Below are 18,266 nucleotides of genomic sequence, written 5' to 3'. Positions count from 1 at the left end.
TCAAGTAGGAAGTTCTACTGAGGAGTCATAGAGTAGGAAGACCTGCTGAGGGGTCTCCCTTATGCTCTCAGCCTATTTCCCTGAATGTCTGTCAAACTTCCCTCCAGATCCAGCAGGACTGCTCAATGAAGGGTCCCAGTAACAGGACGCTGACAGACTGGTCAGGCACAAGGGTCTCAGCTTTCCCAGGGTATTGACAGTAAAACTAAATAGTGAAGGTCAAAGAAATCTTCCCTTTTCATGTGACAGTTCACCAACCACGAGGCTGTGATTCCTTGCAGATGCTCTAAGACTGCAGACATGCACATGCCAGTAGGGCCTGAGCCTGCCTAGAAAACTGTTGGAAAACTCCAAACATGATCACTCACTCTTTCACACTCTGATGACAGTACTTACTAAATCTCCCTTACTAAATCTTCCCTTCAGTGAAAGCCCAGACACTTTGTTCAGAATACTACTGTGGAGGGTGGGGATGCCAGGTGCCCACCAGAACCTCTCTATCAATCACTTCCCTCCTCAGCTGAATAAAATATAAAAAAGCTCATGAGCTGAGATGAGGACAGGGAGACATCTGTCGCTGTGGGACACGTGAAAGCACAACGCAGACCACCTGCTGCTTGCAAGGTAAAAAAGGGACGTTTATTATCTGACTCTGTCTTTTATACCTTCCCAAGGGTGACATTGGATTGGAGAGTGAATGGGCCACCTCTCCAAAGACATTGGACAAACTACTAGTATATCAAGTGTTCTCCACCCCCATAAAAGAATGTAAACAATACGTTGTTTACAGAAATTGTGTGGGAAAGTTCTCCAAAGGAATGTAAACTCAGAAGGCTTTAGGAAGTCTTAAGAATCAGGGTGACAGACATCAGAGGGAAAAAAGGGAGAAATAAACTGAATTTATTACAAATCAAAACAGAGTAGGGTAATGAGAAGTAAAACAAGTCTTTAAAACACCTTTCCCCCTTCCCTTTCTCTTTCCCAGGACTAACTTTACTCCCCATTCTCTCCCTCCTCCCTACCAGTACTGCAAGAAGATGAGAATGGAAGTTTCAGTCAGTTCATGCCACTGCTTCCCCCTCAGGAAGAGGAGTCCTTGTGCTGCTGCAGCATGAGATCCCTTCTACAGGAGACAGTTCTCTGTTAATTTATCCAATATGGGTCCTTCTCATGGGCTGTGGTTCTTCAAGAGCTGCTCCAGTGTGAGGTACCTTCCCTGGGGTCAGTCCTTTGGGAACTGCTCTGCAGAGGGTCCCCTGAGAGGTCACAAGTCCTACCAGGAAACCTGCTCTTCTCTCCACCGGCCCACAGGTCCTTCCAGGACCTGCTCCAACATGGGGCTGTCCACAGGCTGCAAGCAGATTTGTGCTTCCCTCCTGCAGACCACCATGTACTCCAGGAGGACAATCTGCTTCACTATTGCCTGCATCATGGGCTGCAGGAAAATCTCAGCTCCAGTACCTGGAACACCTCCTCCATCTCCTTCTTTGCTGACTTGTGTGTCTGCAGAGCTGTTTCTCTCACATACTCTCAGTCCTCACTTCTCTGGCTGCAATTGCTTCTGCCCAATAACTTTTCCTTCTTAAATATGTTATCCCAGACATGTTACTACCATGGCTGAAGGTCTCAGACTTGGCCAGTGGCATCCTGGGGCTGGCTGGCATTGTCTCTGCCAAACATGGGGAAAGCTTCCAGCAGCTTCTCAAAGCCATTCCTGTAGCCTCCCTGCTACCAAAACCTTGCCATGCAAACCAATACACATATGTACATCACAGAAGCCTAAATATAAGCTAGAATAATTCCAGTCTAAAGTTTTGTTACAGATCTGCACATTCTTCCTCCTGCACAGGAAAAACATGCCAGCTATGGCATAGGCACTCTGTTGAACATTTCCTGCATTCTTCTTTCCTTCTGGTTCTCTTCCCAGATTCAAAGGAACTTCTGATCATGACCTTATCTAATGAACAGTGCATCACTCTTCCCATCATGTATAAAATCAGTCATTTATGGCTGCACTGATCCAGAGTATCAGCTTCACTCCAGCATTCACATGAGCAGCATGATTCACAAGTCACCTTGGTGAGTTGTTTCTTTCTATTCGATTACTCCTCAAGGACAAGAAGAAAGACCAATAAAGGATGTGTGAGGCAATAACATTAGGATCATCTTCAAACACTTCATTTATAAACTCACAGAATGGTTTGGGTAGGAAGGGACTTCAAAGATTATCTTGCTTCAGCCCCGTGCCATGGGGCTAGATCAGGTTACTCCAAGACTTGTTCAGTGTGGCCTTGAACATTCCCAGTGACTCAGTTGTATGAGAGGAGAATAAGTAGGACCATGAGTATATAAAAGATTTGATCTCTCAAGTAATTCTTCTGCTTTGGGAAACTGAGTAGCATATTTTCACTGGTTACAGAAGCTGCTCCAAAGTGTTGACTTGTTTGCTAGGGTTCTCTGATCACAGAAAGCTCAAACAGCTGCATCTGAGGACAGATCTGTCACTGCCAGACTGGTTTTTCTTTCAGTTATTGTGATCTTATGACTAAAGCTGCATCTGTAGAGACTACCAAATCCAAGAACATGTGGTATGGACAACCATGATGCTGTTTATGAACCAATACCATAACAAGAACAGTGCAAGTTACATTCTTTTGTTAGTTCCTACACTAATAATGGCTTGAAACTCTTCTTTTCTGTGTCGGAATATTTCTTCCACACTCCACCACCCAGTTCTGCTAGCGCTCTTCACAAACTTGGCGTTACTTTTAGTCCATTTCAAATGTAGTCCATTTCAAATGGATAATCTGGGACACAGAATAAAAAATAAATTTGTGTCCTGAAATTTGGCCTTTAATTTTTACAAAAACAAGTCAAATACTGCCACCCAGATTCAGTTTTTCTGAACCTGCCTTGCATTTAGGTGGCTAAACTTCAGTATTTGTACAGGAACATACACTCAGATACACAAATATAATAGAGTGTTTCTGTTCCTACTTCCATATTCATGTTTGTGGAAATTTTGTTTGGAAAAATGCTGTCTCTCCTTCCTTGTGACACCCTTCTGTCTATTGGCACAGCATTTTCTCCCAGGTCGATTTATACACTATGCCGACGGTTGTTTATCATGGCCACAATGTGTGACAGGTCCAAAGTTTTCATCATAACCTCCATGAACTCCTCATCTTTCCTTGCTCCCTCCACAAATTCATCCAGAGAAAGTTCACCTGTGTCAGACACAAACAAAGGGCATCAGAATCCACATCTGACAGGAAAAGGAGTACAGTAATCTAACTTTAGAGACCACTTACTATATAGGCACTGTTCTAAAGACCTCAGAAAATCTTCTTAAGCTTTTATGAAACATCACCAGTATCAAGACAACAGCTGCTTCCTTTTTTTCCCCATACAAGGGAAGAGGTACATAAGAAAGAACAATAGAAGTGGGCAGCAAAGGAGTGGCATCATAGCATCCTTTTTGGCTCAACCTGTCATAATACTAACCTGCCCTATACTTGCTGGTTTTCAAGGATAAAGGAACTGACAGAAGGAGGCTGTGACAGACAGAAACAAATTTTTATGTCCTGGGCCAAAAAGCCCTTGTACAGGGAAGCAGCTAAGCAGAGTTATTCTGGAATAACAAAAGAGCCTGTCAGAAAGTAATGAGCACCTGAAGTAGCAAGAAAATAGATACCTCTCAGGGACATACAGGGACCACAGTGACACTTGACCAACTTTTGACTGAGCACTTCATATTCTTGCTGTACTGTCTATAGTAGACCCAGTGAAGATAGTCTGAACTTCAACATTAAATGGCAGTTTTTCCTTTCCATACTGAAGTACTTAGGAGAAGCTGGGGCCATTTGATAGTATTTCCCACTTCTAACTGGCATGAGCTACACAGCAACATACAAAAAAGAAAATGAAACACCACTCCAAAACCCCACTACCGAAGTCATGTGGACAGAACAAAGCTGAGACCAGTACAGGGAACAAATCCTGTCACACTGATTATGTCTAATGCCAGGAGAAAAATCCTTTTTGGTCCATGGAGAACGCATTACTGGCTGAGAATGCAAATAGAAATAAAATATGAAGAGGCCTAAAGTTCAACCAAGAAAGGAAAAATTGGATGTAGAAGTGACTGTTTGAGCTGGATGACAAAGCAGGAACCTTACCATCGCCATTCACATCAATCCTGTCAAAGACTCGGTTGGTGAACTCTTCTGCACTAGTTTCATGGTCACCACCATTAATAGCTCGAATAGCCTAAAATAAAAGAGCAAGAGTAAGCAGCTGCCTGAGTACTCCCAGACTGATTCCATGTGTCAGAATTGATTCAGAATAAGACAGTCATGCCTGGTACCTTCCCCATACAAATGAACCAGTACCACAGGGAAAACAAAGTACAAATCATCAGGCTTTATAGATGGCACTGACAAGTGCAAAGGGAGCATGGCTCTGAAGCATGGAATGAGCAGCAAAACCCAAAGGATTTGCCTAATTCTGCTTAGCTACAGTTTAGGTGCTGCAGAAATGGCAGAATCCAAATCCACCTAATTGATCCACTTCGTCTCACTTTGTGACCCTGTGGTACACCAAGCCACAGAAACTCTGTCAAACATCTTCTGCACTAGATGTTATGAAATTCCTTTGTTCTTTGCTGTGGTAATTTATTTCTAGCCTTACTTTCACAATTTCCATTTATATACTCCTCCCTGTGTGTCTGACTTCTCCTAAAGCTCACTGGAAATGCATTTTCATCTTGAGAAACTTTAAGCCTTATCCACTTCTGTTTGCTACAATTCTTCTTATTCATAACTACGTAGTGCAGGGTCCTCTTTTCTTTCAATGCTAATCATTTCCTTTGTTTAAGGATGTCCATGAAATATGTGATTTCAGAGCCTTTATACTGATTCTAAGACTATTCATTTTCTAGTTATTACCCTTTGATATTTGGTCATTTTATTCTTTTTTTTTTTTTCATTTTTGCCCTTTGATATTTGGTAATTTTATTCATTTTTTTCCAAATGCTATTTTACTGAATCTTATATCTTAGCAATTTTGTGACATTACCAAAAAAGACAAAGGACAATAAAGATCTTGCCACCAGTTGTTGCCCACAGGATTTGTTTCTCAAGAGCTCTCTGTTAACTATTGTTGCTTTGCTGTGATATCTGAGTATTTCTATTTAAAGCTACTAGTAGGAGGCTGTACGTTACTACAGGTATTGGTCAGGTCTCTTTGATACCCAGCTCTAAAATTCTTATCCAGATAAAAATGCAATATTAACATCTTATTAGTGCTTTATCAAATAAATGTTATGACATCTCATATTCAGAAATGTTATTTATTTAGGTTCATTGAATCTTTTCTGCATCTTGGTCATTACCCATTATCTGCAAAATAATCCGAATTTGCAGCACAATTTATTCTGAGATATTCATAGTGATCTTTATGCCCATAATCCCAACCCCATCCACAACAGCTATTTGCATACAATCCCTTTAATTCTCAGTCCTTTTTCTTCAGGCTATTCGCCAGAATCAGAAATGTTTTATTATATCGATATTTAGGAGCTGATTCTAAGAAGCAAACCAGGAGTAGCTCTCCAACTTCTCATGGGGAAAAGGACATACGAAGGATACATTGCTGAAATAGCAACTGACAGTCACAGGGTCTGAAACCTTGGAAAGTGCAATTTAGGTCTGAAACCTTGGAAAGTGCAATTTAGGTCGCGGGCAGCTAAAACAATTTTATGGTTAGCTATGCTGTAACATAAACTGTGCTAATAAAGAGTCTGTGAAGTCTGCTTATTGCATTATACGGTGGTAGGGAATTCTCCTTAGAGAAGGAATGCTTTTAAAGGTCTCAACCATGATCATCCATATGGGAAACAGCAAAGGTCTTACTTGTAAGATTTGTCTTTAAGGAAAGAGGCAAGAACACAACCCCTGTAGATTCACCTTGATGATGTTGAGCAGTTCATGTCGATCAATGCAGCCATTGCCATCTACATCATAGAGCTTGAAATACCACCGCAATTTCTGTTCCATCTTCCCTCGGAGAACGAGGCTGAGGGCAGCCACGTATTCCATGAAATCAATATATCCATCCTGTAAGAAAAAAACCCAAAATTGTGACAGGAGTAAACTGAGGGAGTTAATGCACTGGAGTTGTTTCACCTTATTGCTCTTTAGATTCACAGCTGAAAGAGAAAGGCCAACAAGTGGCACAGGGATTTTGACTTGGGAAAAATCTTCAGTGCACAGACACATTTCTGTAGCCGCTAAATACCTGGGTTCCTAAAGTTATGATCTAGTAGAGAGAGGCTCCCCTCTGCTCACCACCTGCAGTGAGAGAATCTGTCGCTCCTCATTGTCAGCATGAACAAAGCCACCTCTATGCACCAAAGATGACTGCCTTTGGCCTGCTGGGAGGGAACACTGAGCCCATCCCATGGGCTGTAGGTTTTCTGTACTAGTCTGCTCTGCCTTTGTGGGAAACTCTGCTATTCCACTAAGCCATAGATCTCCATTCTGTGGAAAATAATGTGAGTGGGAATATGTTGTGAAATACATAGAGTGTGATTTGAAATACATAGAGTGGGGAGAGGAGCCAGCCCGGGGCTGTCGGCAGCCCCCCACAGTCCCTGAGCCATCTCTCCTGGCACAGGGGGACAGCGGGGGTCCCCTCGTCTGCAAGGACAACAGAGCTGACTACTACTGGCTGGTGGGGTTGAACAGCTGGGGAAGAGGCTGTGACAGAGCCAGGCACCCTGGGATCTACACCTCCACTCAGCACTTCTACAACTGGATCCTGCTCCAGACGGCCCTGAGCCCAGCAGAAAGAGCTGGTCCAGCACCAAAGCCAGTCGTCACCTCGGCCCCTGAGGAGGAGCCTGAGGAACCAGAGGAACATATCAGCTTGACCCCCGAGTACAGCCAGAGACTAGCAGTGACATCCTCGGGCACGTCACTGCCCATGGCATTCCCCCACCAGATCCTGGTGCAATTCTGGAATCTGCTGCAGGAGTTCCTGCAGTTTTGGAAGGGCAAAAAAGCCTGAGCAGCAGTGCAGTGGGATGAGCAGGATCCAGGGCTACAGTGGATCACAGCAGATCCTGCTGGGCCAAAGGTAGCCTTGGGGCCAGAGGCTTCTCTGTCCTGCCCACGCTGCTGTGCTGTGGCCACAGCAATGCTGATGTGACTGAGGTGTTGAAGTAAAGTTTCTGTGCTCACCATTAACCGTCTTTTCAGCCCTGCTCAGTGCACCTGCAGGCTCTCAGAGTCCCTGCTCTATCTGTCCATCTGCTGTGCTGTCCACATTCATTCTTCAGCCTGGAAAGGGCTCCAGGGAAACCTCAGTATCCCTTGCAGTGCCTGAAGCAGGTTATAGTAGTGGGGGAGAGCAGCTTTTTGCATGGGCAGGGCATGATAGGACAAGGAGGAATGGATTACATCTAGAGGAGGGGAGACTGGGGTGAGGTGCTGGGAAGGATTTTTACTCAGGGGGCAACAAGGCCCTGGCACAGGGTACCTAGAGAAGATGTGGCTGCCCCTGGATCCCTGGAAGTGCCCAAGGCCAGGCTGGACAGGACTTGGAGCAATCTGGGAGGTGGTGTTCCTGCCCATGGGAGGTGGTAGAATGAGGTGACCTTTAAGGTCCCTTCCAACTCAAACCTTTCTATAATGCTATGATTGCAATTTATAAAAGAAGAATATTGAAAATTTATCCTCTTTCTCATTATCAAAGTTTTCAAAATCAGAAGATCCAGAGAGTAGACGATTCCATCCATCATGTCTGTATTATGACAGGGTGGATTTTCCTCTGGGTGCTCGTTCCTTGCCCTTGTTCATGAAAGGATCTTAGATTAAGTGACTAACTGTTAACAGACTAAGATTAAATGATGTAGGTCCATCACCATGAGTTGCCACACTTCATTCCTCCTGAGATCACTATCACTTTATTTAGATGATAGCTTTTCTGACTAAATTTGAATTTGACAACCTTCTTACAAAATTGTTTACTGCATAACACAGGTCTCACAGGTGAACTCTGGAATGCACAACATCCTTGAATACATTTTAAATTCCTTCAACATCCCAAAAAGGGAGAGAGGTGAAGTGAAAGAAAGACTTGTGCAAAAGCTGTAAAGATTTTGCTTTACCTTATGAAACTGCTTCTCGTCACTGTTATCATCCTGGGCACAGAGGACTTTGGGGTGAGAAAAGATGTTCTTTGAGGTCTGCAGTTATTTCCAGACATTACATCCACCACAAGACTTCAGCTACCCTAATGAAGCCTGTCTGCTGCTCTGCTTAAGAATTTTTAAATATTCCTAAGCATTCCTTAACTCCTTATGCTGCCACACATGTCCAAAGTAATAGTTCTTTGTTGGTCCCAAAGCTTTCCTTCTTCAAGACTAACTCTGTGATTTCCCACCTGGTTGTCATGCCTCTGTGACTGGATCCTTCTTGACTGCATTTCAGAACCTTGAAGCAGAGAGTAAAGCTGAATTTTCTCAGAATGCTATAAACCCAGATTTCTTTGTCATTAAGAATACAGGTCTACAGGCATAGGCTGAAATACATATGGATAAAACGCAGGCAAAAGTGAGGGCCATTGCACGCTTAAAGGAATTATGGGGGCTACTCTTTTCTGCCAGCACAGTGTTTCTCACCCGTCACAGGGAGAAACACTGCCCACGCCCTCACTCCAGCTTCATGCTGCACCTACCAGCACCAAGGACAGCCACAGACATTGTCTACCCATGCAGTGTTAATTTCAGCTGCCAAATACCTGGAAATTACTTCTCTGTGAATGCTATAATGATTTCTATTGTGTCTGATTCCTGTGGTCTCCACAATCTCATACAGCTATATTTTGGCATAATAAGAACATGTAAGAAGAATAATGAAATTAGCATTTTGCTAGTTAAATAAGGCCAAGTCAAATAATCAGCAACAGGAATTTTCAAAATTCAAATATGAACTTGCATGAGGTAATTAGATAATCAGGTGTACCTATGTTTATGTCATCTATGTTATTACCTATACACAGTCATTTGATCCTTACATTTAGCTACTTTACACAAGCACCCTTTGGCAGCTTTCCCCACCAGTGTTTGCAAGAAAATATTTATGTTCTTTATGTTTGCAAGAGAAGGACAAAGACTCTGAAAGTGCAGGAGTTGGATCACTTCTAAGCAGCACAAGACAGTTAATTCCTTGACAGAGAACTCACCTTGTTCATATCAAACGTGCGGAACATCTGCTCAATGTATTTATTGGCCTCTGGATCCAGCCCTCGAAGCCCAAAGAATTGCTTAAATTCATGCTCTGTCAGCTGTCCAGAAGGACATTCTGTCATGAATTTCTTGTACCAGTGGTGGATCTCAACAGCCTGTAGATCATCCACTGTGGAGCTGCTGTTGTTTCCCATATGTGTCTGTGGTCAGAAGGATGATGCTACAGGAATGATCCTCTTCCTCCTGTGGCTCTCACAGCACTGCCCGTTTGTTCCTGTCCATGCTCAATACCAATGTCAGTTATGTGAGGGATCTAACTTTCCACAAGCCAATTATAAATGTTAATCTTCTTAGAGGCTGATCTACAAACCAGAAAGTTTCAGTGATACAAACAGTCTTCTTAGAATGGAAAGGCGGTGCAAGATAATCTAGCAAATCACTGCTATTTTAGGAGCTAAAGCGGAAAGGGTGAGAAGGTTAATCAGACACTGGCATTGGGAGCTATATTGGTTTGGTAGACTACACTATTTTTAACCTTGATATAATTATATGTGAAGATAAGAGGAAATGTCCACAAGATGTGGGCTGTGAGGTTAAGTAAAGATCTGCTCTTCTAAGCAGATTTGAGAGTCTGTTTTCTCAAATAGACATGTTGAATAATGGAGTGTGTAGGACCAGAAAGTATTACAGAAGTGGCCCAGTACAGGAGGGAGGTTATGTGGGAAAAAGCTCACCTCCATGCACACAAAGGAGCGCAGAAGAACAATGCGGGGGGACCCAAATAATCCCCTGGCTTGGCAAATCCAAGAACCATCCCAGAAGTGCAGTCAACCCATGAAAGGCTCAACTGCACAAAGAGGAAGGAGCAGAGAGACAACCACAGGCTGGGGAACACAAATTACCCAGTAAGAGAAATAAAGGCCCTGTCCCAGCTCCTTCTAAATCTGTTGCAGGGGAGCCCCCAGAGCCTTGGGCCTAGAGGTGGCACCCATCATGATGAGTCAGTAGGAGAGGTTGCAGAGGACTCCACAAACTGTGTACTGCCTAGGGACATGGAAAACACTGTGGGGTCCAAGGAAAGAGCATTTGGGAACAAGACTCACAACCGGATGTTTAGCAGGGGAAAAGAAGGTGCGGAAAGGGATGGGTCTAGGTGGTATGGGAATGAACAAACATGAGCAAATGGAGGCAAGGGGAGCAGAAGGGGCTGGTTGCATGTAGAATGGTGCTAATCAGTATGAATGTGTATCCATGCCTTGGGCCTGGTCATCACAGTCTTTCTTGTCTTCTAACACTTCTACCTCCTTTTTTCTTTTTTCTGGCTACACAGATCTGTGCTCTGGGCATATGTATGCATGGGGATTTAAGTGCCCACAACTGGATTGAGTGGGACCATGTCAGTCTATGATCACTAGTAAATATCAAGCCAGACTAGTCAGCAAATAGGCCAAGTAGTCTGTGAAACAAGTGTGTGTGTCTCTGTTAGTGAGACCACTGGAGTAGCTGACTATTGGACTGAGGGTGTAGGGTTGAGGGTGACCCACATATCTGTGTTTCTCTGCATCCTAAGCACTTCATCACATGTACTCGAGGGGCACCCAGTGTACATGTTGGTTTGCATGCTGTTGTGTGCAATAGAATCTGTACTGGTGGCTGTGTGCAGGGTCTGGCATGTCCAGGTGCCAGCAGCTGGGGAGACCAGGCATTGAGAGGCAGCTGCTGGGTAGGCTGGATGTCTAAGCCCACACACTCTCTGTGCTTCCTACTGATGGACCTTCATAGAATCACAGAATAGTTTTGGTTGAAGAGTCCTTAGAAATCATCTAATTACAGCCCCAGGCGCTCAGCCTGGAGAACAGAAGGCTCCGGACAGACCTCATTGCGGTCTATCAGCATGTAAAGCCATTTTTACGTCAAGAGCTGTAATACCAGAGCAGGGGACAACAGTGCCCATTTGCACGAGAGCAGGGTTGGATCGGACACCTCCGGAAGCTCTCAAGGCCGGCTTGAACGATGCTTGGAGCAACTCGGGCTGGTGGAAGCGGGTCATCCTTACAGGGGCCAAAGCACCAGGAACGGGTGGCAGCGCCAGGCCCCGCCCCCGGCCCGCCCCCGGCCCGCCCCCGGCCCGCCCCCGGCCCGCCCCCGGCCCGCCCCCGGCCCGCCCCCGGCCCGCCCCCGGCCCGCCCCCGGCCCCGTCGCCCACCGACCAATGTGAGCCTCCGTCTCACCAATGTTTCGGTCCGGCCCGAAACGCCGCAACTGATTGGTCACTGCCTTGTTTATGGGCGGGAACGCACAGCCTGCTCAGGATTGGCCACTTTGTGCCATGTTGCAGGACAACCATGGCGCCGAGGCAGCTATTGCCTGGCCTTCACGTTTATCTTTCAACCTCCGCAGCTGATTGGTTCCTCTGCGCCGGGGGCGGGGCCCCGCCGGAGGCGGAAGTGGAGGCGGTGCGTTCCGGTGCTGAGGTGGCGCGGCGGAGCGGTGTGGCGGCGGTCCGGGTCTGGGTTCGGGCCCGGGTTCCTCGGCGGGTCAGAGCCGCTCCTCGACGCTGACCCCCCCGCCCCGACCGTGCTGCAGGTCAGTGCCTCCCCTCGCCCTGGGTGCTCTCCTCCCGCACCGTACGGGCTCCGCCGCCCGGCTCTCGGCAGCAGCCGCTGGTCGGGCTCCTTTCGTGGCCATGCGGGGCCGGGACGGGCTCGCAGCTCCCGGGGCCCGGGCCGTAAGGGGCAGCGGGCCGGGGCAGGCCTCTGCTCTCGCTCTGGGCTTCGCGTCCCGGCTCGGTCCCCCCACGCCAGTGGGACTCTGCCGGCGGTGCCCCCGGTCCTGGGAGCGCCGCCCAACGGGGGGAGGTTGGCATTCCGCGGGGCCCGCCGGAGGCGTGCGGTCCGGTAAATCTGCAGGGCTGCTGAGGCCCCTTGGCGCTGCCCGCCGCCGCTCCGGTGCTCCCCGTCCCGCCCAGCTTCTCTTGGAGCTCCTCCGCACAGTGTGAGAAGTTTGGCCCAGGGCTTGTCCACAGCAGCAGCGCTTTTAATGAGTGTTTGACTTTAAGTGAAGGGAAATGCAAGGAATTAGCTTCATTTATGTATAATAAGCTTATAGTAGAATAGATTAGGGAGGAACATTGTAGAATCTTTATTTGCTGTGGCTGATACCTAAGGATAGAAATGTGTTGCTTACTGCAGACTGTGCAGACTAGCAGTGGGCTTCAACTCTTTGGGTCAGGGATGTGTATTTCAGAGGAAAGGAGCCTCCTCCAGATCACTGCTGATCTGTAGTTCCAGTGTTCAAAGTAAAGTCTCCCCAGCAAAAGTTTGTTAGTCACAGGAATGCTGAGCAAAGGTGGAGGATGTAAAGGATCCTGGCTCACATCCTGCGCTCTGTGAGGGTCCTTGTGTTCTGCTGTTCATTACAGAGGTGGGAATCCATATGCCAGTGTGAGCCTGGGAGAGCACGAGTCTTGTCTCTGAGAGCACTGTTGACTTTATTGGGGTGAGGCAGTGGAACACAGATTAACCTCTGTCCTTTCATGTTTGGCAGCGTATAACACCAGGATATTCTTGCCACAAGCCCTTGAGGCTAATGCACAATTGAAGACAGCCACCACCCTTTGTGCAGGCTGTTGGCTTTGGGACAATTTAAAGTGATGTTACACCTGTTCCTGGTTTTGTTCTCAGGGAGGGCTCAAAGAAGGCAGAGCCAGGCTCTTTACAGTGTTGCCGGGTGAAAGGATGAGAAGTTGTGAGTATGAACTGAGACACAGGTGATTACCTTGATCATCAGGAAATATTCTTCACTCTGTGGCTTACTGAGCACAGGTACAGGTTGTCAGGGAGGTTGTGAAGCCTTGTGTGCTTGGAAATATTCAGAAGCTGCCTGCACAGCTTCTGTTTGAGCAGGGAGCTTAGACCAGATGACTTCCTAACTTCAGCCAGTCTGTGGTTCTTTGATAAGATTATCCTTGTGCCTTTTATTTATTAATTTATCTTTATTTATTATTTATGCTGTCCTCCACTGAATTTTTTCCAACAAGTTCCCACCTCTTGTTCTGGGGAGCCCAGAACAGGACACATAACTCCAGAGGTGGCCTCCCCAGTGCCTGGTAGAGAGGAAGGGTCACCTTCCTTCTGATGCAGCCCAGGAATCTGCTGCTGGACTCTGTCATGAAGGGTGCATTGATGGCCTAGGTCAGTTGTCCACCGCAATCCCCAGCCTCTCTTTGCAGTGCTGCTTTCAGGGATGTGATCTGAGGGATGCTATTCAGATCAACAGCCCACCTAGGCCCATGTTTTCCTCATTTTCTCTACACAGACAGCAAACTTATAGCTGTTTACAGTGTTGTAGAATTACTTTTTGTTTGCCTTTCACATCCCTTGCTAGATTTGGCTGACCTGAGAATATAAAGAAAAATTTATTCAAAAGACATGAATCTCTAAGGCTGGAGTTCAGGTTATTAATGTCCACATCTGTGCAAATAGGTGCAGATGGTTCCACTGTTTGCATTTTTAAGGAGGCCAAACCCAGCAAGGCTTACTACCTTGAGTGCAGTATCAGGTTAATGTGGCCAACCTGGATAAAGCCAAGGAATATTTTCTCAATCCAGGTATACATGCCTGAAATTGTTGTGCCTGTAGCATGCAGATATGTGCTGAGGCCCATGCAGATGCCTAGATTCTGCTGCTTTTTCATTTTTCTAATAATTCATATTCATATGAATGAATGTCCCAGCCACATATTTTGCATTTCTGACTTTAAGAGGCTGTGGTCTAACTCTCAGTTAGAAGATCAGATCCATCTTCTTAAAGAGTTGGGGATAGTTAGAAAGAGACGTTCTTGCATTTGGACGTCTCTTTTCTAAAATGCACCATTGCCAAGACAGCAGGTTCATTTCCTCACTGGGGCATCGTGGGAGTGATGGTTGACAAAACTGTAAATACTTTATTAGTCTTATGATGGATTCCAGACATTCCAGGTCTCCACGTGAGTATCTCATATTACTGCTTTGGTGAGCATTGCTGTTGTCAGAAGAAATCTCCCTAGCAGGAACTGTAAAGCTGTACTGTTGTGGAGTTCCATGCCTCACGTCTTGCCCAGGGCCAGCTGAGAAACAAGCAAAGCACCAGGACTTGTTTCAGTGACTGCTGTGTTGCAGAACATGAACAATCCTGGCATTCTGACTGTGCTTCTGGAGGAGTTGCATCCCCTTGAGCTCTTTGCAGGAGCCTGTCTGAGGCCTGGCCTCTTGCTGCATGTCTATTTGCTACACTAACTGCTGCTGGAGTGTTTTATTCCATCACTAAGCTCATGCTATGCACTGAAAGAAACCAGGGCATGTCTGCAAATCCATGTTCCCAAACAGAGAAGACTTATTACTTTTCATGTGTATTGCAAGTGACTGATTAACAATCCTGGAGTGTACTGTGCAGGATGAAGGATGGGCTTATTTCTTTATTACTGGATAATTTATTTTATTCTTTTTTTGTTCTTTTTTGCTTCTTTCTCTATCAAAAGTTTTGGTTCATGCAACCTGTCGGTACTCAGGAGATAATAAGGAATGTCAATAAACATCTGTGTGTGACTGCTCTACCTTGGAAACATTACTACTGAATCAGCAGACCCATGAGCTGCTTGGAGTACAAAGCAGGTTAGTATTCATATGCTCTTTTCTGCTATTGATGCAAGAGTGTGCATTGTCATGTTTTCTACTTCTGCAAAATCAGGTGACTGCTACAGAAGAGTAATGCGCTGCTCTTTCCAGTGTCAGTATTTTCACACATTTAAGTGGCAATCTAAGACCAGAGGTTTGCTTAGTAAGACAAGGGAGGTCAGGAACAAGTGGATCTGTGTAGCCAGCTTCAGGAGCCTGCTTCTAGTGAGGCAGAGACATCATATTAAAAGATTCCATTTGATGGAGATAATTTTAATAATGTAAACATGATCTTATAGCTAATGTGAGTTTGCCTAGTTTCAGCTTGCAGTACTGGAGCTTCTGTAATTGTACAAATTATTTTGCCACTTACAGGCATGGACAGTTCTGTGGCCTTTGTGTTCAGAGATGTCAAGTGTCACATGTGACCTCTTTTTATAGGACACTAGAATGATGATTCTGTGATCAAGGGACTTTGGGACTTCAGTTGGTCAAATCCTTTGCTCTTAGTATGTCTAACATCAAAAATCAGATCAGATTGCTATGAGCTTAATACAGTATTTTAACTTCTTCCCTGTGCATTTTTTTCTGATTGAAATTGCTTATGCTGTGACTTGTGTCCTCTGCCTCATGTCCATCCTATGTGGACCTTGTAAGAGGTGTGTGACTTTGTCTTTAGCTACCTTATGGGTGGTTGTAGGGAGGACAGCAGTTGTATCCTACTCCTCACCTGCTGTTCTCAGGGCTGAGCAGGCCCAACACTCTTAAACTCTCCACATATGCCTTGTAAAGCAAACCCCAGTCATCCTGGGGGCTCACTGCTGTACTTGATTCACTGTTTTGAAAGTGGGCATTCTACTTCAAATGTCTTACAGGTGTGAATAGAGAAGAATAATTGCTTTTCTCAACCTGCTGCCTGCAGTCCTGCCAGTACAGCTCACTGTACATGTGACCTTGGCCATGAACACACTGGTGGCTTGTGCCAGGCTTGGCCATCAGCACTTGGAGCTTGTCTTCTGCAACACAGCTGTACAGCCAGTTGCTCCTCAGCCTGTGGCACTCATGCTTTTCCCATTCCAGGCATAGGTTTCTACTGAACTTATGATGTTTCTATCCATCTGTTTCTCCAGCCTATTGTTATCCTCCTTGTTGGAAACTTTTCACAGAGGCTCATTTGAATTAGGTGAATTTAGTGAGGTGGAGTGCACCCCATCATCTCAGTTAATAATGGAAAATTTAATTTACTGCTCTCCCCAAAATGACAAGTTATATGTTGCTGGCTGGTACTGCTGCATGTTTTTTGGTTCTTCACTTCCACTTGCTGGATTAGTTTGGCTCCTGAATTTCAAGGAAAGGAAAGAAGATATGCTAAGCAGCACCCAGGGAATCTTATGTCCTCTCCAGACTATTCCCCTGTGTTGAGGGTCCTGTATGTGACATGCAGAGGTCTCATAATCTCTCCAGTGTGACACACTTGTATCTTTTTAGCAAACATCAAGGCTCAGTCCATTATTTCCACTACTTATTAGCAGAAAGCTGATTTTGTTACAGGCCACGTTTGGCCTGTGGAGAAATGACTTCATTTAACAATCACCTTTCTTTTCAGTAAACTGAACAGATCATGGTTCTGTAATGTCATTGTTAAGAAAGATCAAGGATGAACTATGAGGATGACTTGGCATCTAGTATAAAAATATTTTGCAGTCATACGTGTGGTGCAGTGAAGGAATCTTCATGTATCTTGGCACCAGCACATCCTCTGCTTTAATATTCAGAGCATGTTAACAGTGCTCCTGTTAACGTGGCCATTTCTTTTTTCCTGAGGTTTTACTTTGGCTTTTCTCTCTTGGCAAAAGAGACAAATTCCTACAAACCTGGTCACCAGCTGCTGTAACATTAGAGATCAGTAGAAGCAGTTTTGACTCTGGAACTGTATTCTGACTCTTGGTTTTGTTTTAGGCTCAAGATGCTGAGCCGTTTATCAGGTTTAGCAAGTACTGTTTTACAAGAGCTGTCGGGAGAGGATGGAGATGCAGTTACTGAACCATCTATTGCTGTAAGTACAGTGTTTTCTATAGACTTTCAGGTATTATTGACAATTAGTTTGGGGAATATTAGACTGCAGTGAAAACTGTCTCCTGCTTCTTCCTTGCTGAGCGCTAGACTGAGCTGTCATTCCACTTTGCTTTTCTTCTACTCCTCACCTCTGAAGTCAGCATTTCTGTTGGGCAGACCATAATCTCCTCAGTTGCCACATCTCAAGGTGATCCCAGGAAACAAACTAGAGTTAGGGTGAAGAAAGACTTTTAAGTGTACTAGTGGTTTTGTGTAGCAGAAGGGGAAGCTCTGCATGGTTGGGTCACAGTGGGAGGCTTCATCTTTGTGCTGCCCTTTAGTATTGAGACAGTGGATAGTGTGTGAGGGTGCCTCTCGTTTCAGATTTGTTCATGTTCATGTTCAGCAAGGTACTCTTTGTTTTTGTGTGTTGGCTTACAAGCTCTCTGAGTTTCCTCCCGGTTTCATCTAACTGTTTCTACGGGCTTCATGAAATGCCCACATTTCATCTGCAGGGAGCAGAGTGCAGCACTGAGGACTGGAGCTGAAGCTATCATGTGGATGCTCTGCTGCAGGCTGTTAATAGTTTTTTTCCTTCAGAACATTCATTTTGTTGTTTCAGGTAGAAGCTTTGCAGTCAGAAGCAGAAAGCATGGAGGAGGTCCCTGAAGAGCTCTTGGAGCGCCTAGCCCAAACAGAAAAGCTAGTTGTTCAGCTGAAGGATTTGGTTCGAGAAAAGGATGCCCTGCTCCAGGAAAAAGAAACTGTGCTCCAGGTACTATTTCTTTTTCTGGGAACCAAGAGTAAAATGCTGCTTCAGTCTTCTGTGGAAGCCAGTCTCTGGTTTCTTTTGAACATGAGGTACCTGCATGATGAATGGCATCAGTTCCAGAGAAATACTGGAATTTGAATAATGGACCCTATGAGATGTAGGATACCTTCTGTTAGTTTGATTGGGTTAATTTAGGCTAGAGTAGATGTTACATCCAAGTTACACAGCATTTTGTCTCAGAGCCATTTGAGGCTCATGCAGGTTCCCAGTGGCTCTATTAAATACTAATATCTTGTGTGGGATTGTTTTCCCTGTTTCAGAGTGTTTTACACAGAGAAGCCTATGCTGCACTCATCCACTAGTCCAGTGGTTTCATGACACATTCCCAAAGGTACATGTTGCCTACCCTGAGGTATGGTGGGAGTGTGGTTACTTGAGATAGTCCTGAGGGACTGCATGTAGCAGAGAAAGTCAAACCGAGTTTGTATTCACTGCTGAGTGAAGTCCCTGAGTGCTCTGTCCCTTGAAAGGAAGTG

The 18,266-nt window shown here is 45.4% G+C and overlaps 2 protein-coding genes across 2 annotated transcripts in view; one reads left to right on the top strand and one right to left on the bottom strand.

Annotated features, from left to right (window-relative positions):
* Positions 1-1,853: 1,853 nt before the first annotated feature.
* LOC110479583 (guanylyl cyclase-activating protein 1) lies at positions 1,854-11,497 on the bottom strand. Its single transcript, XM_021546969.2, has 5 exons — positions 11,482-11,497; positions 9,247-9,612; positions 5,967-6,116; positions 4,179-4,269; positions 1,854-3,227 (listed from the first exon to the last, which is right to left on the bottom strand). Exons 2-5 carry the CDS (start codon positions 9,442-9,444, stop codon positions 3,100-3,102), a joined length of 567 nt encoding a protein of 188 aa, XP_021402644.1. The 5' UTR covers positions 9,445-9,612; positions 11,482-11,497; the 3' UTR covers positions 1,854-3,099.
* A 185-nt stretch (positions 11,498-11,682) lies between these two features.
* The window catches only part of GOLGB1 (golgin B1), a 36,781-nt gene continuing 30,197 nt past the window's right edge, over positions 11,683-18,266 (top strand). Inside the window, exons 1-4 of the mRNA XM_021546973.3 lie at positions 11,683-11,836; positions 14,768-14,900; positions 16,863-16,959; positions 17,581-17,733. Of these exons, the coding sequence (XP_021402648.2) occupies positions 16,870-16,959; positions 17,581-17,733 (243 nt within the window). The 5' untranslated portion in view covers positions 11,683-11,836; positions 14,768-14,900; positions 16,863-16,869. The remainder of the gene's footprint in view (positions 11,837-14,767; positions 14,901-16,862; positions 16,960-17,580; positions 17,734-18,266) is intronic.

Source organism: Lonchura striata, chromosome 5 (assembly GCF_046129695.1).
Source record: "Lonchura striata isolate bLonStr1 chromosome 5, bLonStr1.mat, whole genome shotgun sequence".
Classification (NCBI taxonomy): Eukaryota; Metazoa; Chordata; class Aves; order Passeriformes; family Estrildidae; genus Lonchura; species Lonchura striata.
This window is presented reverse-complemented; position numbering and strand designations above follow the sequence as displayed.